Genomic DNA, 23,905 nt, shown 5'->3' on the forward strand with positions numbered 1-23,905 from the left:
TTTTTTTTCCTTTCTCTTTTTTTTCCCCGTCCCCTCCTTTTTCTGGTACCTTTGTCATTTGTATGAATAACTTTGTTTACATTCAGCAAAGGCATTAAGTGCATTTTTGATGACCAAAGGGAGTGATAAAGGAAGTAAGGAGAAGAAATCCAGAGAGTGGGGTGGATGAAAGGGAAAAGGAGGGAAGAATCCGGAGAGGAAAAGGAGAGAGTGGGTGCGATGGAGGAAGAAGGAGCAAAAGACTGAACAGGGGCTGTGAGGGTCTGCGAGATCCAGGGGTCTGGTCAAGGGGGAGGGAGACCAACAGACCAGCATTTTCCCCAGGCTCGGGCTCAGGCTTGTGAAAACTACTAATGTATTAAAGAACCTCAGCTGGGATTTGCTGAGGACAAATGCTGTAATGTGTTAGTCATCCATTATCTGCTTCTATTTTTGCAGGTTCTGAATGATGACTGACGCGGGTTTGTGTGATAGCCCTCCCAGTGCCTGTCATTCCTGAGGGATAAGGTCCCCGCGCGTCCAGCCCCAGCAGCGCCAGGGCAGAAAGGGGCTCTGGAGGGCGGAAAGCGTCCGCGGGCGGACTGGACAGAAGTACCGCCTCCGCACGGGGTTCTGCCTGCGGCGGGTGATCCAGACCCCTCGCCTCGTCGTCCGGCTCGCCGCTCTCGCAGAGGCAGATGGTGTGTGGCCGCCGCAGGACGCCCGCCGCGCCCGGGCCATGAAGTAGCGGCCGCTGGCGGCGCCGCTGCCCGACCGCCGGCCCCAGCCCAGCTCCGCGCTCCCGGGTGCGCGCCCGGCGGGGCCGGAGCGGCGAGGACATGGCTGGCGTTCGGAGCCTGCTAGTTCTCCTCCTGGTTCTCCCAAGCAGCTGCTGGGGTTTCAGAAGCCCACTTTCTGTCTTTAAGAGGTGCGTGGGTTTTTTTGTTTTTTGGTTTTGTTTTGTTTTGTTTTTTAAAGCAGGCGGAATGTTGTTTGGATAGCTCCTGGGTAGCATGCTGTTGAAACCGGGATCACGGCTGCGAACCGGAGTGTTGTAGAAATGTGCCAGGTCGATTGACTTGGCCCAAACGACTTGGGGCTTTTAGCACAGTAACTTGGTGTGAAATCCTCCTGAACAGAAAAAGCCCACCGTGTTGCAGCCAGGCTGCCCTGGGTCTCAAAACTCCAATTACAAGTTGTGATTTCCAACAGGAATTCCCTCCCTCTTGGGGAGACGGGACTGTTGAGTCGTTTAGACTTGAATGCCTTCTTGCTGAAACCAGCTCAGAGAATAAAATATCAAGATAGATAAGTGATGGGGAGAAGCAGATCATGGGCTGGAAGAGCTCAGGAGAAAACACGGAGCTGTATACGCAGTCCTCATAATTACCATATGCAATATTCATGCACTTGTACATTTGTAATTCACATAGTCTTTTTCCAAACCCCTCCTCATGCAATATTATTGTTGCTATTTTGTTTCTGGCTAGGGATGCGAGACACTCACAAAGTCGTTACACAAATTTTACTGAGTTATAGTTAATGTTTATGCCACTAGAAAACCGAAATGCCAATGTTAATTTCTGATTTACTGATATTGTATTTTCACGAAATAGAAAAAGTATGTATTTTGACAAGCTCTTATGCAATTGAGTTTTAAATGTAGCCCGCTTGCTTGTTTTGATCCTATTTTGTTTCCAAGTTGATCATATGTTACTCCTAGACTGTAAACTGCAATTCTGATGTTTTAGAACATTATGTAGTCATTATATCTTTTAGAGTTGTCTTTGGATTTAAATCAATAATCTTTCATTTTAAGGTCTTAGATTTTTTTTTCCTTCTCGTGTTGAGTTAAAATACCATTATGTTCAGGGATATTGAAATGTTCTTCTTTTTTAAGGTTTAAAGAAAGTACCAGATCATTTTCCAATGAATGTCTTGGTACCACCAGACCAGTAATTCCTATTGATTCATCAGATTTTGCATTGGATATCCACATGCCTGGAGTTACACCTAAACAGGTGAGAGGAATTCTATATTTCATCATTCCTTATTCTGTATATGATCTATAATGAAGCAAGGAAACTGCATTTACAGCAGTAGTAACTTTCTTTGAAAGTAAGCATTTGCTTTCAGGACTCCTTAGGTAGGGCCAGAATAATTGAATATTATAAAGAGAAGTAAATCTTTCAAAATAAATCTTTCAGTTAAATTTCTTCTTTAAAATTTTACTCATATTGTTATTTGTGTTTTAAAATGGAACCTTGGAAATTTATGTTTTGAAATCCTCAGTGGACTAATAGCCTCTGTAACACAGCATGTAATTATGGATTAAGATATGAAAAATTATTCTAATAAAGGGAAATGATATTGAACAGCTGCTTCTGAGAAACTACTTTATTTAAATGCTCTTCTACTGCAGCCACAAATTGAGAAATTAAAAAAAAAAAAAAGCTTGTGTGTACTGCCAAGAATTTCCAAAACACTGCATACTTTTAAAACTTAAGAAAACTGTTCATACAGGTGGTTGATTGTGAGTTTTCTTTGGTGTGATGTCCTTGTTAGAAAAGATATATTATGAAGAGATAATGGCAGAGCTCATACAAATGTGACCTACAGAGCATTTTGAGTAGAACTAGGTTGTTGCTAGGGCTTTCCCTATTTTAGAAGAAGCTCTAACTCACTGCTGTCAGTGTGTGCAAGGTGTTTCATTAAGCATAAAAAGGCCAGAATTAATTATGCTTTGCAGCCAGGCAGTGCAGGGATTTACGTGTGTCATTAAAAGGTAGTCTTCTCCTTTGGAAGGGCTGCGGAGATAGGGGAAGACTGAGGTGTTATAGAGCCGCAGTGGCTGATGACTCATTGCTGCAGATAACATTCTATTTTCTTTCTTTCTTTCTTTAAAGTCCTGAGAAAATAAAAGTCTTCTATTTATTGGAGAGAATTCCCTTGAAATTGACAATCAGATGCCCTAAGAAAATACACACAGTCCTTTTTGGGGGGAAACTAAGGACTGACATTCATTTACTTGAAAACCTGTGTGTAATCTAGCTATCTGTGAATAACTACTTTACTGTTGTCAGAATGACCCTTGCCCCGATCCTCTGTCCATTCCCAAATGACCAGGCACATGACTTTTCTGTACGTTCAGTTGTTACTTTCCTGGCCTTTAATTCCATAGCTGTTGATATGGTATTTAGTCAGAAGAGGTATAATGAGATTGGGAATAGGAGAGACCAGCGCCAGTTGGTGAAGTATGCTTCTTCTCATCTCTTCTCACTTTTCAAAAGCTATTTTTCACCTATATTTGCTTTACATTAAAACTGACTTTACGGGCACCTGCGTGGCTCAGTGGGGTTAAGCCTCTGCCTTCGGCTCAGGTCATGATCTCAGGGTCCTGGAATTGAGCCCCGAGTCGGGCTCTCTGCTCATCAGGGAGCCTGCTTCCCCCTCTCTCCGCCTGCCTCTCTGCCTACTTGTGATCTCTCTCTTTCTGTCAAATGAATAAATAAAATCTTTAAAAAAAAAAATTGACTTTATATTATTTTTTTTTTAAAATCCACCAGTTGGTCTTTAAGCACTCTTTTCCCACAGGAATATTAATATTTTCTCATATAATCATTTGTCAAGGTTCGTTATTAATCTGTAGTTTTTCTTCTTATTATTTTGCAGTATTATTTAATTTAACAGTAATGATAGTAGGTAACTGTGTTTGCACCAGTACTCTCAGAAAGAGTTCCTAGAGGAATTGATTATTTAAAAAAATGAAGAGTAGCTCAGTTTCCATAAAATAAAATGTGTTTACTCTTTTTTATAATCTTATAATCATCAAAATAACTCCATGGCAAAAAAAATGCGTATCAAGTTACCGCTTGTTCTTTTCCTTCATCTGCATTTTTTTTTGCTTCATGCCGTGGACACTTGCTGGTCGCCTTCCCAGCAGACAGTCCCGCATGGCTCCTTCTCTTGAAACCACATGGTTTCCAGGATTTTTCTAGCCAGGATCTGGAAGTGGAGCCCATGGATGAGGATTAGCAAATCACTGCCCTCCACCTCCCCTGCTACACTAATTGGTTCAGAAGAAGGTGTGTGACCTAGGCTAGTTCAATTAAATCTTGGGACTTTTGCTGGGAATGTGTTTTTCTGTTGCATGCGAGCACAGGGCACACTGTCCTCGGATCTGCTGCATTCAGGAGGGCAGCCATGCCTGCAGATAAAACTCATACCACAGAAGGCGGTGCAGAGACACTGAAAGAACTGATGTTCATGGTGACCTTGCTACATAGGGAGTTTTCAGTTATGTTAGGCTTTTTGTTTCAACCAGGTTGAGTTGGGTTTTCTCTAAACTAACTACCTAACTGGCTAAGTGATTCCATTGTTGTGCCTCATCAGCTCAGAACTGGTTGTTGAATGTTTCTTCCGCTTTCCCCCACCACAAAAATGCCATGGCTGTTTACTGATTTGATCCAGCCAACCTATACCTCGTAAAACTTCATGAGAAATGAAAGTTACACTCCTTACTGAGTATAGCCGGGAAGAGATGGACGTGGAAATCCCTTTCTCTCCTGAACTTGGGGTTTTGGGTGGTGAGGAAGATGCGGAGCTGTGGTAGTGTGAGGGCGCCTGGTCAAGAAAATATTCTTTTTGTAAAATGCAGATGAAACTAAATTTAACCCAGACTCTTAAGAGGAACAGAGATTACAAGGCTAGAAAAGAAAAAGGAAACATATTAGAGGAAAGAAATGAAAGCTAGAAGGGAATAAAAACTGTTGGCTCTCCTCTAACCCTCCCTCTCCCCAAATCTAAGAGAATGGAATGATCCAGGACAGATATAAAAGGCAAAAGGAAAAATAACTATAATTGGAAGAACAAAACACTTAAAAAATATTATAAACAGACCCCTGGGTGGCTCAGTCAGTTGAGCGTGCAACTCTTGGTTCCGTCTCAGGTCATGTTCTCAGGGTCCTGAGGTGGAGCATCCTGCGGGGCTCCCTGCTCAGCAGGGGGGGTCTTCCCCTTCTTCTGCCCTTCCTCCCACTTGCATGCACACCCTCTCTCTAATGAATAAAGGGGGTCTTTAAAAATAACCAAATAAAAGGTTAATTATAGAAAAAAATCTTAAAAGAAAACCAGGAGTAAGGAAACATCAAAGAAAGGGAAGGCCTTGAGGATTTAAAATCTTTTTTTTTTTTTTTAATAGCAGAAGATCAAGAAGAGCAACAAAATTAATTAATTTTAAAGGTTTTTCTTGGTTTATTAGAGAGAGAACACAAGCTGGGGAAGAAGCAGAGGGAGTGGGCAAAGGAGGCTCCCCGCTGAACAGGGAGTCGGATGCCAGGCTCCATGCCAGGACCCCGAGATCATGACGGGAGCCGAAGGCCGACGCTAACCGACTGAGCCACCCAGGCGTCCTGAAGATTAATAAACTTTAAGGAAAGAAGTTGAGTTGGTAATTGAGGGTGGACCATGTTGGTTAAAGAGATATTCACTCAACAGGTTATTTTTGTTTTGTTTTGTTTTGTTAAAGTCTATTTGATAGAAAGACATCACAAGTAGATGAAGAGGCAGGGAGAGAGAGTGAGAGGGAAGCAGGCTCCCTGCTGAGCAGAGAGCCTGACTCGGGACTCGATCCCGATCCCGATCCCAGGACCCTAGAATCATGACCTGAGCTGAAGGCAGCGGCTTAACCCACTGAGCCACCCAGGCGCCCTTTTTTTTTTTTTTTCCAAATAATACACCTCTTAAGTCTTGGCAATAACACGATACATCAGTGAATCTGGTCTAAGTCCTTTCCTTGGGAAACTTGAGATTATCTGGTGGGTCTGAATAGAGAAACAAGCAGATGCAGAACAGGGGTGGGGAGAGCTTAGCTATAATAGAGACACAGTGCATGTAACTAATTTTGCTGGTGGAATATTGGTCTAAATTAGTGTCTTACCAAAGAATATCCAGTCGTGTCAGGCCTCTGTGTTGCAGTCTTTTCTACCATATCATAGAATTCAGAGAAGCCTTTAAAAATTGCTCTCATTAAACCAGCTCTGTAGAGTCTGGGGAAGGTAGTTTAATTATCTATTGTGATATCAATTTTATATTCAAAGTAAGCTCACTCTCTTCTGTGACTTGAAATTTTAAAAAATAATCTGTGTCCTCTTGAATAAAATCCTTCTAATTCAATGTTTTCTCAGGCTTTGGGAAGTTAGGGAGAATAAGCAGACAAGTAGTCTAGAGTTGAGGTAAAGAAATCAAAATCTGGTCTCTGATGGCACAGGTTTCAAATCCAGCAAAGCCGAGGAGTGGTGCTATCTTGAGGTATCTTGAGGCTCTTCTCTTAGCACTTTTTCTTCTTCATTTAATTCTCTTTTTCACCAAAGATCCTGTGGGCTTTTGCTGTCATCGATTCATATCAATAAACAAAAACCAACTGATAAACTGCCAGTTCCTGGTCATAGTAAGGTGCTCTCATCAATTTAGTATGTTAACTATCCCATGAATGTTTGCTTTTAAACTAAAAATAGGGGAACCTGGGTGACTCAGTGGGTTAAGCCTCTGCCTTTGGCTCAGGTCATGGTCTCAGGGTCCTGGGATCCAGCCCCACATTGGGCTCTCTGCTCAGCAGGGAGCCTGCTTCCCCATCTCTCTCTCTCTCTGCCTGCCCCTGCCTACTTGTGGTCTCTCTCTGTGTTGAATAAATAAATAAAATCTTAAAAAAAATAAAATAAGTAAAATAAATGAGGCACAATTATGATGAGTTCATGTAAAGTCATTGTCCAACTCTAAGCCAGATCTAGTGGGTCATATAGGCTTCAGAGCCAGGTCAGGAGCCTTCTCGTCCTAGCTCTTGCAATGTCAATGTCTTTATGGTTTTGGACCGGCTAGGCCTGCTCCTTCATCTGTGGACAGAATCATAACTGGACTTCCCTGCGACTGTTTTTAGGCCTGAGCAAGGTTATCCCCATGGCACATTCAGTTGTCCTGCACGTGATTAAGATCTCATAAAATGTGAACCCGTACTGTTATTGTTATTTTGTGTATTGAAGGAAATGTGACTGAGTCTTAAGAGGAGAAAGAAATTGCCAACCTTTATGCTTTCAGAAATAACTTCCTAGAGAAGGTAAGACATCATCGTAATTTTGAAAGAGAGGAAAGTTAGCCAAATGAAGAAAAATAGAAAGTATGGACCTGGATAAGAGAAACCTGGAGAAAGTAAGCAGGGAAGTCAGTCTTGCCGTGTGCTCATTCCTCAGTAATTTCTATTAGAAATGGCCCTCGTGATCAGAAAATGAAGGAATATTGAGAATGGATATGTTTTTCTCTGAGTTCTTACATATTTTACATACCGCTTAGAAAAGAAAGTATCAAAAGCCATTTCATCTGTATAAAGCCTTAATTTTTTTTTTAAGTATTCATTTGAAATTAGCCTGGATTTCTTCACTTTACTAAGAACTTTGTACATTGGCCTTATTAAAAAAAAAAAAAAAAATCACTCTTACCTAATGTTAAGTCTTTTCAAATCCTAGGATTTATATAGCATTTTATTTATTTGTTATTTGTGTCCCTTGGGTCCTCTGGTTTAAGGACTTACTAATATAAACTAATTTGTAAGAGATACAGTTTTATGGAATTAAATACTTTCTTTGATCCTAAAAACTTGAAATCATGTAATAATTGCCTGTCTTTCCACTAGGGTATGTTAGGCTGTCGTTACTGTGGTCACAGTCCTCCCTTATTTTGGGAGCATTTTGAGAACTATAAAGGACAGCACCTTCTCCTTCTTGAACCTCTTGCAGATCTTGTCTCATTCTGTAGTTGTCTTTTGAAGAGTCACACGTTATGCTCTGAAATTAGACAACTGTCTTATCCTCTGTTCCTGAGCACAAATGTCTATGGCCAGGAACACCAGGAAATGGATTCTGAGTTTAAAGATCGCAGCAGGTATCTCTGAACAGCAAGTTGAAAACCTTAAATTAGAGTCTTAAGTTATCACTTATTTTACAATACCCTGAAAGAAAGTAGCATTGACACATAATCAGAATGAACAAAGTACTCCTATGACATTTTCTGAAAAGCTTCCCACAGTGTTTCTCTTTGCTTTTTTCTCAAAAAAATGAGAAACCATTAGGAAGTGTTTACTAATATATTTTAGCTTTTCATTCTCTGACATAAAAAGGAAGAGAATTCCCTTTGCTTTCACATGCATATAAACATGTAAGAAGGACCCAGCTTACACATTCTTTTTTTACTACACCTGTTTAAAATATCAAGCCGCTATAATATAATTTCACTTTTAAACAGCACTTGCTTAAGGTACCTGTTTATCAGAAGTAGTATACAAGTAAATGCAGAGTCGCTGTGGTGCCATAATTTTCTTAAGTTCAAAATGCTGACAAAATTAAGATTTTTTCATGTAGTCAGCTGTACAAAATTTGGCTTATGGTTAATTTGGGGGATATTCTTAATATGTTAAATGTGTATATTTTTAATTTAATGCTTATGGGGGGGAGAAGAATCCCAACCAGTGCTTAAAATTCAGGACAGAATTACCAAGGATACCTCCTCTGCAAATGGGGCTTTAATGAAAATGTTTTTATTCTTTGGGAGTTGTGATTTGCTTGTCTCCTTCTCTCTAGTATGTAATAATATTTGCATTTTTTAAAAAATAAAAATTCTGAGGTTTTCTTTGAGCATGAGGCCAAAAGAAAGGGAGGTACCCCACATCCCACTGAAAGACTAGTTTGACTTTGGGATTAAGCCCTATTGTATAAGGGGAGAAAATTAATCTGCGGGTACCAGCAACCTTCTGGATACTTGTCTGCTATCGTCATTGGGGAGAATGGATTCAGACTCTTCTCAAGGCAGCTGGGTGTTTGCTGGAAAATGCCCAGAATAGATCCCTACCTGACTCTAGAGCCTGTGTATCTGGAACCCTCCTAGGTTCCCTGCCCACCTGTGTGTGGTCAGTGGCCATGTCCTACCCTACTTTCTCTAGTCCTCTGACCGACCTCAGTGTCCTTATCCTCTGCTAATTAAGTCTGTACAGTAAGACAAACACGGCAGATGGATTTGATTTTTTTTTTTTTTTAAGACTTATTGATTTGACAGACAGAGATCACAAGTAGGCAGAGCAGCAGGCAGAGAGAGAAGGGGAAGCAGGCTCCCCGTTGAGCAGAGAGCCTGATGCGGGGCTCCATCCCAGGACCCTGAGATCATGACCTGAGCCGAAGGCAGAGGCTTTAACCCACTGAGCCACCCAGGCGCCCCTGGATTTGATTTTTGAGGCAAGTCCATTTGATTGGGAGTTACTGCCTAGAAAATGTTAAGAATTGTGAAACCACGAGTGTGAAAGACAGAGGTAGTGGCTCTAGTAGACAGCCCTGTACCAGTGCATTTCTGTTGTTAGAAAAAAAAAGATCATGGGTAAAGGTTGATTGCATTAAGTCGTTGTCTTAAAATGAGCAAAGGCATGGCTTTTAGTGTTTCTTAGTTCTTAGGTTTTTAGTTTTTTTCTCCCTTCGCAAAAAAAAAAAAAAAGAAAGAAAAAGAAAAAAAAAGCATGGAGGTCTTGCTGTTGAAACAGGAAACTTGAAAAATATCCTTATTCTGGACTAGTATTTGCTTTTTATTCAGAAAAATGTAGGCAATGTATATAAACTTCCAATTTAATTTAGATTTAGAGAAAGAGCAACAGAAGAGATTAAAATGCTATACAAGTCCCCTTCCCCAGACCAAAGAAGTAATATTATCCATTTACCAATGGAGAAGCTAATAGCAAAGAAAATTCAATGATTATTAGAAAGAAGGGTCACCAGACCCTTGTTTTATTTACTTAGCTGCCTCATGATAGTTTTTCCCACTTCCTTTTTTGAAAGTTTGGGATTGGTGTTGTTTCAGAGGCTGCATGTCCCATTCCCTGGTTGTATTTGTTTGTGAGATTCACCCCTTGATTCATTGGCAAGGCTCAATTATGTGAATTAAACAATATAGAAATATTAAAGGGATCTTGTAAACTGCAAATTAAAGTCACGTGTAGTTCATTGCTAATTGTTTACACTTAAGTCATGACATTTCCTCTTTATTTTTTTACTGAAACCTATGTAATGTCCACTTAGGGAGGATATGATTGAGCTAGGAACAGTGTTTTCCTCTGTGAGAATAATCTAAATGTCACAAATCTGGGTTCAGAACTGCAAATACACATCAACCGGGTTTTTTTTTCTCTCTCTCTTTATTGAAAATGAGAAACAGAAAGGGGACTTTTTATTTTTTATTATTTCTTGATATTTTTCTGTCAGTATGACACTTGAAGAAAATATTTTAAAAAGTTAACTCCAGAGGGGGATGGAGTAATTGGATGATGGCATTAAGGAGGACACGAGAGACTGAGCACTGGGTGATCTACGCAACTGATGAGTCACTGATTTCTACCTCCGGAACTAATAATACACTGTAGGTGAATTAATTAAATTTAAATAAAATAAAATAAAAAGTAACTACAATCCAAGAGACTCCCTTATGATTACCTATTTTCTCAGTAAGATTTAGAGTTCTTGTGGGTCTGAAGGAGGGCAGGTGTTGTGATGGACAGTGAGTGTTATACGCAATTAATGAATCGTTGAACACTACAACACAAACTTATGATGTACTGTATACTGAATGACTGAACATAATAAAAAAAATTAAAAAGAGAAAGAGAAGTCCAAAAAAAAAGATTAAGAGTTCTTCTTGTTTTGTTTTCCAATAAATTTTTTTAAGTAGAAAATATATTTATTGAGTACTCATTATATAACAATATATTAGGTACTTTATAAGCATTGTCTTATTAATTCTCATAAAAATGTTGTGTTTAGGGGCGCCTGGGGGGCTCAGTGGGTTAAGCCTCTGCCTTCGGCTCAGGTCATGATCCCAGGGTCCTGGGATCAAGCCCCGCATTGGGCTCTCTGCTCAGCAGGAAGCCTGCTTCCTCCTCTCTCTCTGCCTGCCTCTCTGCCTACTAGTGATCTCTGTCAAATAAATAAATAAAATCCTTAAAAAAATTTTTTTGTGTGTGGTTAGGGTAGTAATGTTCCCATTTTTTTTATGTGAGATATTGAAACTCAGGGAGATTAAATAGCCTGATGATAACCAAATAGCCAGTAAATAAAAGAACACAGGTTTATAAACAGGTTTATTTGAATCTGAGACCATGTTTACTTCATAATTCTGTGCTGCAAACCTGTTAATGCTTTATAGGTATTTTCTAGAGAATGTTTCTATATGCATTTTTATGTGTGCGTATGTGTATGTACACACACATATATTTTTTATTACACATATGCTATAAAATAAGAGCTTCCTTTTGTTATATAAATTAAATACAGATTACTGGATCCATCCTAAACCCTTGAATGACTTTTTTCTTATATTTTTCTCCTGTCCATCTAGAAAGAAATGTTACTCATCTGAGTTCTGATAAGGTATTTCTGATCACCTGGCTCTTAAAAGACACCTCGTAATCAGCCTCATTCAGTTTAACACAATTTTGACGTATCCCTCTCTAAATCTAAATGGAGATTAGCAAATTATTTCTTAAAGTGTCAGATAGTAAATATTTTCAGCTTGCCAGCCATACGGTCCCAGTCATAATTGCTATAGATAGAAAGTAGCCCTAGATAATATGTAAATGAATGGCTTGACTATGTTCCAGTAAAAAAATGTATTTACTCAAACAGGCAGCCACGCATGAGCTGTAGTTTCCTGATCCCTGATCGGAAACCTTTGCATATGCCAGTTAGGCTAATAAATGGATTTAACCTTTGATATCCCATGCACTCGGTTTTCTGACTTACAGAAAATGAAGAATAAAAATACTGATGCGAGGTGAACAGTGCTGTGACCTTTGTTCCTTAGTTACCTATTTCGTTTCATACACAGGAATTTTCTTGTTTGGGATATTGTCTTTCCGTCTTCTCCATCCGTGAATAGTAGTAATCCCTGTTATATGGTTCCTCTAAGCCAAATACACTGGAGTTTTTATTGGTTTCTCTTTCTCACGCAACGGGCGATATGCCAGCAACTCCTGTTGGTTCTCCCTTCCAATATATCCAGAAACCAGTCCTTTCTGACCACACCCATCTTTCCTACTCTGGCCCAGACACCGTTCTGTCTTTCCTGAATTATTACAGTAGCTCTCCTAACTGGTCTCCTTACACCCTTTAATCCTGGAGTCTGTGCTCCTTCTGGCAAACATTGTGCAATATCATTCTGTAGAATATTTTGCACTAAGCGAAAGACTGAGATACGTCTACTTGTGTTGCCCTAGAAGCATTATCACTGTGTGTAAAGGGAGAGAAGCAGACTATTGTCAGATGCAGAGGGAGATCCCATCTTCATAAAAATAAATAATAACAAAATACTATATAGGTGTTTTATATATATATATGTATATATACTTTTGTATATATATTTTTGTATAAGCATGGAGGAAGTTAGAAGGAGGCATGTTAAGCTGTAAATGCAGGTTCCCTTGGAGAGTTAGCGATGGAGGATGACAGCAAATTTTTTTTTATCAAGGCCATCTTGTTGTTAAAAAGATCATTTATTATATTGTAATTGTTAAAAATTAATAAGGAAGTCAACAAGCAATATCAACAACAAAAAGAATACAAAACAACAACAAAAAAAGATCTACCTTTCTGATATAAATCCTAATGTTCTAGAGATCTCTAGAGGGGTTTTCCACACAATGCCTCTAATTGATAAATTTTTAATTCCTTTTCCCCTGCTTTGCAACAGTGCTATTAAGAGAGCCTGATTAATTAAAGAATTTAGGAAATTGGTACACGTTTAGAAACAAATAGAGCCAGATTTGTAGGGTGGTATTCTTCTATTTTAGTTGGTCTGAAGGTATTTGTGGAAGGCAACCATGCATATCTTTCCGCATTTGCAAGAAAAGTGATTCTCTTTGCACTTATTAGCCACCAGAAAAATCCTCTTTGTTTCACTTATTTTCAGATTTATGTAGTCTGAATTAATATTTCAATAACCCTATACAAGAGGAGCATTTGGAACCATTCCATGTAAATGTTGCATTCTTTAAGCAAAAGTGCAGAACACACTCTTTCCAGGCAATGATTGCTTTTCACAGATCACGTATTCTACTTAATCATATATAAGGGACATATCTAAGGTACACATTAAAGGAATAGCTTTGTCTTCACAGGTAGAAGTCACCTCATCGAACAAACCTCAGTGCATGTTTAAAGAGGAAGGTATATAAAAATAGCCAGCACATTTCTGGTGTGCATTGTGTCGTGGTCTCACCCTCAGTAATCCACGATTAAATGAAAACATTTGCCATGGCAACATCGATTTACAAAGGGCAAATGATGTTTCTGAGAGATTGGAGTATTTCTTTCAGAGATCGCAGATGCACACACAGTTAACACTTGAACACCCTTACTAAATATTTTTATATACAACTGCAGAAGTCTTACTTGATTATTTTTGCATGTTTTCATTGGGAAATAGAACCCCAAACAAAACCATAAACTCTCAACAAAAACTGACATCAAGTTAAATAAAAGCTGGAAAATACCACTAAAACATTTCAGCTTTCACTGTCTGTGGAGATCAAAATTATTGCATGCGGTTGGCTGGACTGAACTATGGTTAAATCATTTGCTTTCCACCGAATGAGCATTTTGCCATGAAAATGCAAATTATCTGTTTACCTCCCTTTCTATAACTGACATTATTAGTTATCATATTTAGCTTCCCCATTTTGGACATTAAAATATTAATTTTATCTCCTTAATGTATTTTTCATAAATGCTAAGGCGGTATTCACAGATGTTTTATGTTGTGGTTTCATCCACTTGCCTCAGAATTTGAAGGCAGATGCCGGAGGTGTAAGCAGGAAGATGAATTGGTAGCCTGGGTGAATGCAAGTATTACAGAGGTGACTGGAGTGGGGTCAAATAAGTTTAGAAGTTAACAAACAGTCTCTGTTGTTTTTCTGCTGTCATAACCATTCCATAATACAAAGTGTGTGTGTGTGTGGGGGGACAACAACTGTGTTCAGAGGTGAGGAAATTAAGTTCTTGCCCTAACTAGCTCAGAGCGGAGGGTAAAAAATTCATCCTACTCAACATGAATTCTTTTGACTCTGCCAGAAATATATACTGTTCTCTATTCTACCTATCATTTATTTAATCAGCACAGCGAGCTTGGGTCTAGAAGCCCATGGCTGTTAGGTGTAAGGGGACTTTTAGTCCCTCAATCAGTTATGGCAGGAGTCAGTTGAGATAAACAAGGTATTTCGTACAGTTACTGCCCACAATATTCCCTTTTCACTTTGGTCTGTGATGACCTGAAAGCCTTCTACAACAGCCAAAGAGATTTGAAGAACCACTGAAGCAAATAAAAGCCAAATCTAGCACTTCTGTTAATGCTTTCAAGTCTGCTGCTGGTGAGAGACTCCACGTTTATCCGAAGACTGTGTATCATTTATTTCCACTTGCATTCCTTCCTCCGCATGTGTTCCCCAAGATTCAAAAATGTCAGTTGTCTAAATCAAGTTTACAAATACATGATTCCAGGGGCGCCTGGGTGGCTCAGTGGGTTAAAGCCTCTGCCTTCGGCTCAGGTCATGAACCCAGAGTCCTGGGATTGAGCCCTGCATCGGGCTCTCTGCTCAGTGGGGAGCCTGCTTCCCCCTCTCTCTGTCTGCTTGTGATTTCTGTCTGTGAAATAAATAAACAAAATCTTTAAAAACAACAAACAAACAAACAAAAACCAAATACATGATTCCAAGGTAGTGTCCTTGCCTTTAAAAAGAATAAACCTTCCAGAACCCATTTATTGTGGTTAGGAACTTTATAGAGAACAGAAATATGCCAACCTGGGACACTCTCTCTTACAAAGGAGAACGTTATTTAAAGAATGGTCTTGTCTCTTGATTGTGGTAGTCAGTTCAGGAAATTATTGACTGACGATTTTTTCTTTGAGGTGTGTTCACATCTACTAGTGAAATCCAAAGATACCGACATGTATATTTTAGTGGAATTAATTCGGATGTATATGAAAATCTTTCAAGTAATTTTGAAATGTAAACAAGATTGAAATGACTTTTCGAATTCTTTCCTTTCTAAATGTCAGTCTGCCAGACCGTTTCTCCCCCAGGCTTTTATAAAATAATCCCCTGTAACCATTGTGATAGCAGTATATGGCAGTCATTTTTATACCTAAATTATTGTATATTGCAGTGAGTAAAATTGCCTTGATAGCTAGCCGTTCTTTACAAATGTACTTTTGTGGATCCTGGGCAGTAGTCTGAATTCCATCTGCATAGTCATCACTCGAGGAACAAATCTCCGTTTCATGTCCATTTGTTGAAGTATTATCCCCACCTCTGCCTTTCTCGAGATGTACTGTCCAGAAAGTAAGTTCCTTGAGAGAAAAGACTTGTTCGTCTTGTTCACTCTTGTAGCCCCTGGGGCTAAAACAATGTAAAGTGTCCAATAAAGATTAGTTAAATAATTTTTTTTCAAAAGGGAAGGAGGTTACCCTCATACTAGGAATATTCCCTGCTCCTCCCCAATACCCCCAAACACACACACACAGACACACACACACACACACTCCCCTATCCTGGGGACCGCTATATGTCTTATGCCTCCATATCCATCACACATCCTCTGCTTGTGAGTCCTTACTTTTTTTTTTTTTTTTTTAAGATTTTATTTATTTACTTGACAGAGATCACAAGTAGGCAGAGAAGCAGGCAGAGAGAGGAAGGGAAGCAGGCTCCCTGCCGAGCACAGAGCCGGAAGCGGGGCTCAATCCCAGGACCCTGGGATCATGACCCAAGCGGAAGGCAGAGGCTTTACCCCACTGAGCCATCCAGGCGCCCCTGTGTGCCATACTCTTAATATGTAAGAAATGTTGTTCAACTCAATATTTTTGTTTCAACTGTTTCTAACTTTTTACACTCGCCTGATTTTTTTATCTTTATCAGTTTGTTTGAGATATAATTTACTTAATAAAAATTCACCGATTTACAGCGTACAATTCAGTGAATGCTGACAAACATATGCAGTCGTGTGATTGCCCCTAAGTCACAGTAAAGAACATTTTCATCACAACCAAACATTCTTTTGCGCCCCTCTCTGCTCCCTCACATTCCTTCCCCATCCCCAGCCTCTGGCAGCGGGCCCTCTCTGTCACGAAGTTTTGGCCTTTTCTAGATTTACATATAAATATAATCACAACAGTATGTAGTCTTTGGTGTCTGGCTTCTTTCAAGTAGCATGACACATTGGAGATTCATCTGTGACATTGTGTTTATCAGTAGTTTGTTCCTTTGGCAGGCAAATCGGAGCAACCGAGTCTGGACTCTTGACTCAGGCAGGCTGGCTCCGGATCCTGTGATTTTAACCATTATGTTATGATGTTTTTAAGTCCATATAATTTTTTAAAAAGATTTTATTTATTTATTTGACAGAGAGAGGGAGACTAAGCAAAGCAGGGAGAGGGAGAAGGAGAAGCAGGCTCCCCACCAAGCAGAGAGCCCGATGTGGGGTTCAATCCCAGGACCCTGAGACCATGACCTGGGTGGAAGGCAGATACTCAACCAACTGAGCCCCCTCTGGCGTCCCCAGTGCATATAATTTTCTTTTCTTTTCTTTTCTTTTTTTTTTTTTTTAAGATTTTATTTATTGATTTGACAGAGAGAGAGAGATCACAAGTAGGCAGAGAGGCAGGGGGAAGCAGGCTCCCTGCTGAGCAGAGAGCCCGATGTGGGGCTCGATCCCAGGACCCTGAGATCATGACCCTAGCTGAAGGCAGTGGCTTAACCCACTGAGCCACCCAGGTGCCCCCGTATAATTTTCTTGATGGTCCTCTCTGATAATATTGTTCTGTTACACAAAAATCTTCAGCAACTCCTCATTCTATAAGCAAATGTGTAAATGCTCTGTGCGCTGGTCCCCATCTGTGCCACTCTAATTCTTGTTCCCTTTCTGAATTTCCCATTTTCTACCCCTGAGCCTGTTTGTCATTCCTACCAGTAGATGCCCTCAAACTGGTGTTATTTTTTCTGCCTATTGGAATTTCTTTGCCTTTATCTTCATCTATTTAAATCGTACCCTGTTAAGTTACACAGTGCAAGTACCTTTTCCTGTGAACCTACCCCCTTCCCTCAAACTGATCCGATGTGAGCACCAGAATATTTTCTATCACTCTTATAGACCTATTGTACTGTCACTTACAGTGATTCATTTTCATGTTCTAAATCTCTCCCACTAAAGGGTCTCTGAAACCAGTGACTGCATCTTATTCATCATTGTGCATATTTTTGTCACTTTCCGCTCATGCTGAACAGACAGACATCACAGTCTATATTCAAAAGAAGCCAGCTTGTACCTGTCCTGCAGACTAGATATTTTTTTCAGTGTTTTGTATCATGTCTTACACATAGAAGGTACTCAGTGAATATTTGTTGATTAATAAATCTTCCTTGAATCTGTGCCCATCTATCTCTTTTGCTCTGGGGTGCATGTAGAAAAGCAGGTCGGCTTATGACTCATATGACTCATGTGATGTAATAAAGATTGTCTGTCTAGTTAAGGCTCTATTCCCAGTGCCTTGCAGAGTGCCTGGTAAATATTTGTTAAGAAGAGATATGTATTCGTTGTGTTTTTTGGTCAGGGCACAGAGCATATTAGCATATATGGGCTGATGAGCCAGTTCCACATCCCATCTCCTTGGTTAAAATGGTGAGAACAGCATTGGACTATTTTGCATTCCTCATGTCTCAATTCTAGATGTCTACAGTTCATTTCATTTCTTCTTTGAAGTGTCTTTCAGATATGTCTCTTTTCTTCTCTGTCGCAGTGATTCTGGTTTCCATCTTTCCCTGTGCTTCCTGCGTTCCCTGTTCAGGCTTTGCCCTCGCTGTGTTCCTGCCTCGCTTGCAGCCTCCCTATCTCAGAGTGGTCATCATTCCTTCAGAGGAGCTTATCCTGACCACCTCCCATAGCCTCCATCCATCCTACGCCCCTACGCACCCCCCATTCAGAGAGCTGGCTTAGCTCTCAGAGCTCACAACACCTTTTTTAGGAGATGCTTCACAGTGTCAATTTTTTGTGTGGGGGTGGGGGGGCAGGGAGAAGTGTCTGTTCATGTCTTCTGCCCCTTTCTTGACTGGATTATTTGTTTTTTGGGTGTTGAGTTTGAGAAGTTTTGTTTGTTTTGTTTTGTTTTAAATTAACATATAACACATCAGTGTTACACTTGTTCCTGTTGTTCCTCTTGTCATGCCTCTGTTTTGTTGCCAGACTGTGGCCTTTGTGAGGGCAGGAAGCACATCTGTTATGCTCACCATAGTCTGGCCATAGAACACTCCATATATATTGGCGGGATAGATGGATATATGGACGTATGGCTAGATGCATGCGCAGATTTCACTGCTACTCTCCTGTTAGAGACTTCTGGTCTGTTTCCGGGCTCCACTGCCTTCGCCTTCCCATTGGATCCTCATTTTTTTTTTTTTTTTTTAATTTGACAGACAGAGATCACAAGTAAGCAGAGATCAGGCAGAGAGAGGAGGAAGCAGGCTCCCTGCTGAGCAGAGAGCCTGATACGGGGTTCAATCCCAGGATCCTGGGATCGTGACCTGAGCCGAAGGCAGAGGCTTAACCCACTGGACCACCCAGGTGCCCCTGGATCCTCATTCTTTATTCTCATTTCCATCAACATGGTCTTCCTAAAGGAACACACTCATGACTTAATGCCCCTAGACCTCAGTCACTTGCCATAACTAACATCTAAACAGATCAAATCAAAATTCACATTGTCTCTCAGCCCCTTTCATTTTCATTACCGGACTTCATTCCCTTTATCCCACTTCCTTTCTCAGAACCCCCGAAAATGTGACCTGTGTGCCTTTCCATCCAGTCACCGCACCGTCTCTCCTTCTACCCCACTTAGTCCCATCTCAGGGTTTTGGGTCAAACTAGCTTTACAGCTTAGGGAGTCTTCCTCTTACTTGACTTTATCTGAATTCTTCCTTTTGTACTCAGCAACTCAGCTTCTCTGTTCTAGAATCCCAGAGAAGTCTGGGTCACTTCCTCTAATTTTTTGGCTTTTCTTTTATCATTTTTTGAAATGTTAAGAAATGCCAAACTAGGAGTATGAAAGGAGGGGTGTATTCTACAGGTGACGGAGTAGTTACCGTTGGTCTCTCCAGATGTCCTCTCCACTCTTCTCCAGCCTGTTCTGCTCTGCGGGAAGCTGACCTTTATGGGTGCGGTCCACAGCCTCCCTTGCTCTGTGCCTTCCAGTTGGCTCTAGTCAGTGGGAGGAGATGGAAGACTGGAAAGCAGGAAGATGAGGCCAGGGAATTTATTTCCTTGGCTCTTTCTCTGTTGGGCAGCAAGATGACCATGACAGTGTTTCTCTCCCTCTGCCATAGCTCTGATTATCTCTTAGGGCTAAAACAGTTTCCGATTTTGCCAACTCGTCCCCTTCTTGCCTCCTGTGTCTTTAAGTGGTAACTGCTTGCTACTTTGTAAATTCCTCGAGCATTTCAACATCCCTTACAGGCTTGCTTTAACCTAGCCCACAGCTTTGTTCTTGGTTCCCTGGTTACATTTTCCTCAGATGTCCCCTTTGTTTTGCCTTCTGTTTCCTAAAGGAAGCCTGACTGATAAAAATATAACATTAAATGTAGCAAATTAGTACTTTTATTATAGAAATGGTACAGTACCATCCACAAGAAAATGACAAGATTTGTAAAATATGTTAAGTCTCTGAATTACAAGTGGTGGACAAGTTGAAGCTTGTAAGATAAATGCCATCTTTTTTCAGTCTTGTATCTGTCTCTCGCTCTCTCTCTCTCTGCATAATCTTGCTAGGAGAAAAGGCCCTCCAATATTAGGCCCAGGCAGATGGCCCTCCTCCCTGGACTGGTCCTGTCTAGGATCAAGTCACCAGTTGTTAGTCTCCTCCTTCTCTGGATTCCCCTATCACTCTTCTAGCCCTTAACAGTCAGCTTAGCACTTCACTCTTTCCTGAGGGTGGGCTTTGTTTTCTTCATTATGTTTTAAAGCTTCCGAAGGAAGAAAATTATTATTATCTATTTTTATGTCCCAGGATCAAAAGGTATATGGAATCAAGATATGTTTTATTGTTCAGTTTGTCGGTTATTGCGTTGATAGGTGATAGCAAAGATTCCCAGGGACAAACTGTATCTTCTTTATATTTTAAACATTTTCAATGGAAAACTCCTAATATTCACAAAATTAAAAGGCTTGTATAATGTATCATGAACTCCCCACATACCCATTCATAATGATAAACTCATGGTCAGGCTTCTTTTATCTATAGCCCTTACTTCATTCCTCCCCCAACACACATGGAATTATGTTGAGGCATCTACTAGATATCATTTCATTTCACAGTTTTTCGGTGTATATTTTTAAAGTTCTTGTTTTTAAGACAAGCACAATTACCATTATATCACCACATATCTGGCCAATGTCAAGATTCTCTGTTATATTTTTTAAATGTTGGTTCGTTTGCATCAGGATCCAAACATAGTCTGCATGGTATATCTTGTTGATATGTGTCTCTTAGAGGGACTCTTAAAATTCTTTTGTCTCTTTTTCCCCTTGTAATTTATTTGTGAGGAAAACAGCATTTGTCCTAAGAGTTTTCTGTATTCTGCAGGTGCCTGGGTGGCTCATTGGGTTGAGCCTCTGCCTTCTGCTTAGGTCATGATCTCAGGGTCCTGGGATTGAGTCCCGCATCCGGCTCTCTGCTCAGCATGGAGCCTGCTTCCTCCTCTCTCTCTGCCTGCCTCTCTGCCTACTTGTGATCTCTGTCTGTCAAATAAATAAATAAGATCTTTAAAAAAGCAAAAATAAAAATAAAAGAGTTTTCTGTATTCTAGGTTTTGCTTATTGCATCTCTGCAGTTCGATGTAACAAATACCTCTGTCCCTTATATTTCTATACTGGTACATAAAAAGACTTGAGTTGAGATTGAGTTGAGAGTTTTTGGCAAGAATTTTTCATAGGTGATATTATATTAAGCCAATAGGAAACATAGACTGTCTGATTGATCTCTTCTTATGATATAAATCATAGATACTAAATTTGGAATTGGGATGTTGATTATATATAAAGTTTCCTATCAGCTTTTCAGCTATTGGTTTTAGCAGCCATGAATATTTACCATTGCTTAGATTCATTGGAAGTTGCATATGATGAGTATTCTAATTATGTCATTTCTTCCGAATTTGTCAATGGAAATACTTTTGTAAAAAGAAACTTTCCTCTGGGGAGACTCTTGTGGATTGTTTGTGGGAATGTGAATTGGTACAGCAACTATGGAAAACTGTATGGATATTGTTTAAAAAATTAAAAATAGAAATACCATATGATCCGGTAATTCCACTACTGGGTATTTACCCAAAGAAAATGAAAACACTAATTAGAAAAGATACATGCATCCCTAAATTTATTGTAACATTGTTTTACAATAGCCAGGTTATACAAACAACCCAAGTGTCTATTGATAAATAAATGAATAAAAAAGATATAAATGTGTGTATATACATAAACACAAACACATTCAATAGAAAGTTTCTCAGCCAAAAATAATGAGATCTTGCTATGTGAGACAACATGGTGAAGGAGACGTAATGCTAAGTGAAGTGAGTCAGACAGAGAAAGATAAAAGCCGTATCATTTCACTTGTATGTGGAATCTAAAACACAAAGCAAACAAACAGACTTTTAAATGGGAAGAACAAACTGGTGGTTGCCAGAGGCAGGGAGAGGAGATGAGTGAAATAGACAAAGGAGACTAAGAAACACAAACTTCCAGTTTAAAATAAGTAAGTCATGGGGTACCAGGATGGCTCAGTGGGTTAAATGTCTGCCTTCGGCTCAGGGCATGATCCCAGGATCCTGGGACTGAACCCTGAGTCCGACTCCCTGCTAAGAGGAGAGTCTGCCCTTCCCCTGACGTGCTCACTCTCTCTTTCTCTCAAATAAAGAAATAAAGAAAAAAAATAAATAAAATCTTTTAAAAATAAATAAAATAAAAAATGAAGTTTATTTTATTTTTTAAAAAGATTGCATTTATTTATTTATTTGTCAGAAATATATATATATATATATATATATATATATACATATATATATATACATACAGAGAGAGAGAGAGAGGAGTGAGTGTACACAAGCAGGGGGAGCAGCAGAAGGAGAGGGAGAAGCAGGCTCCCTGCTGAGCAAGGAGCCTGATGTGGGACTTGATCCCAGGAACCAGGGATCATGACCTGAGCCAAAGGCAGATGCTTAACCAACTGAGCCACCCAGGCATCCCACAATGAAGCTTTTTAAAAAAAAAAAAAATTGTATTTGCTCTTTCATTTAAAATTCGGTTTTCTCCTAATTTCCAACCTGGCTTAAAGAAGGACACCAATACTGCGTGAAGTGCAGTTATTTATGTCTATAATGTGAAATGAACTGATGATAAGTAAAAGCATATCTGGAAAATGGACATTTGCAGTTTCTAAAGCTATTTGGTTCATTATAATAATAACTCTATTAACTGTATGACAATATCCACCCCTGGGATTTGAGACGCAAAGAGAAGACAACCTTTGTAGAGTCATTTTTTTTTGAATTATTAATATTGTCTTTCAATGGAAGTTGGAAAATTATAGTGGGATAAATTTGGCTTGATCGTCTTAAAAAAAAGCATAAATAAAATTCTTAAAGGAAAAAATTGACTGCATGCTTTGGAGCTCTTTTTGTAGGAATAGGCCCTTTATGAAAGGTTATTAGTCATGTAGTTTAAAAAGAATTCAATAAATGAATTCAACCAGCATTCACTACATACCCGGTTCTTATGCCAAGTGGTCTTTGGGAATACAAACAAGAATAAATCAAGGCATTAGCCTTTAAAACACATCCAATAACAAGAGACAGACTAGCAAACAAGGAGCTTTGTTCTTACTGCCTAATGTTGAAACAGAGATGTTTATGACATGCAAAGGAAAAACAGAGCGTTCCGAAGAATATTTTTATATTTGATTTTATAGTTCCTCTTAGAAGTTTGAGGCAAAGGATGCAAATCTGTTGTAATGTTTTCTTTATGAGTTGGAAGTCAGACGAAAATGAATAGATTGCAAAAATCACTATGAGGGAGGTGGAGAGAGAATGAATTTGCCCTTGATCATTAGAGTTCAATATATGACTTCATCATTAAATGTAAATACCCCCATACCTGCAGTACCTCTTCTTTTGAAGCAAAGAAACATTTTTTTCAGAAGGCACAATTGTCTTTTTTTTTTTTTTTTTCTGAATTTAGGATTAAAATGGCTTTCTATCTCTTATTCCCCTCAAGATTATCAGGTTGGCCAAACTCGGAATTTGGCATTTTATCCACTCTTGGTCCCTAAATCTTAGTGTGTTTTTGGCATCTAATTAAGAGATGCTGCAGAAATGGTCTAATTGAGTATATATTTGGTTGACTTAATTATTTTACTAGACAAGAAGACAGGGGTTTCAGAAATTCTGAACACCACAGATCTAGACATTGAAATGGACCCACTTGCCCAAAGGTTATCTACCACTGGTTAAATTTAGAATTACGAGGGTTTTGGTTTTTGTTCTCAGGAATATCGTCAGGACCTATTGGTTGCCCATTCTACAGGCATTTTTCTCCCTTTCTTTTTTGACCTTCTCTAGCTCAGAAAGTGACTCTTGATTAGACCAAGCCAGTCATGGTAATTCCTTTAACCTTAATATGATTGGTTTAGAGAATGCATGTGTTACAGTTCTGGCCAGTTAGATGTGAAGGGAATTCTGCTCCAAGCAAGTGCTTCTGCGAAAGCTTCACTCTTGAAATGGAACTGAAGAAAGAGACTTTCCTTCTGTTGG

At 39.5% G+C, this 23,905-nt stretch overlaps 1 protein-coding gene across 20 annotated transcripts in view; it reads left to right on the plus strand.

The window, feature by feature from the left end:
* The first annotated feature begins 775 nt into the window (after positions 1–775).
* PAM (peptidylglycine alpha-amidating monooxygenase) overlaps positions 776–23,905 on the plus strand; it is a 155,155-nt gene continuing 132,025 nt past the window's right edge. For all 20 annotated transcript variants that reach the window (XM_059175563.1, XM_059175564.1, XM_059175565.1 and 17 more), the window contains exons 1-2: positions 776–907; positions 1,880–2,000. In XM_059175563.1, the coding sequence (XP_059031546.1) occupies positions 819–907; positions 1,880–2,000 (210 nt within the window). In that variant the 5' untranslated portion in view covers positions 776–818. The remainder of the gene's footprint in view (positions 908–1,879; positions 2,001–23,905) is intronic.

This window comes from Mustela lutreola, chromosome 5 (assembly GCF_030435805.1).
Source record: "Mustela lutreola isolate mMusLut2 chromosome 5, mMusLut2.pri, whole genome shotgun sequence".
Taxonomy (NCBI): Eukaryota; Metazoa; Chordata; class Mammalia; order Carnivora; family Mustelidae; genus Mustela; species Mustela lutreola.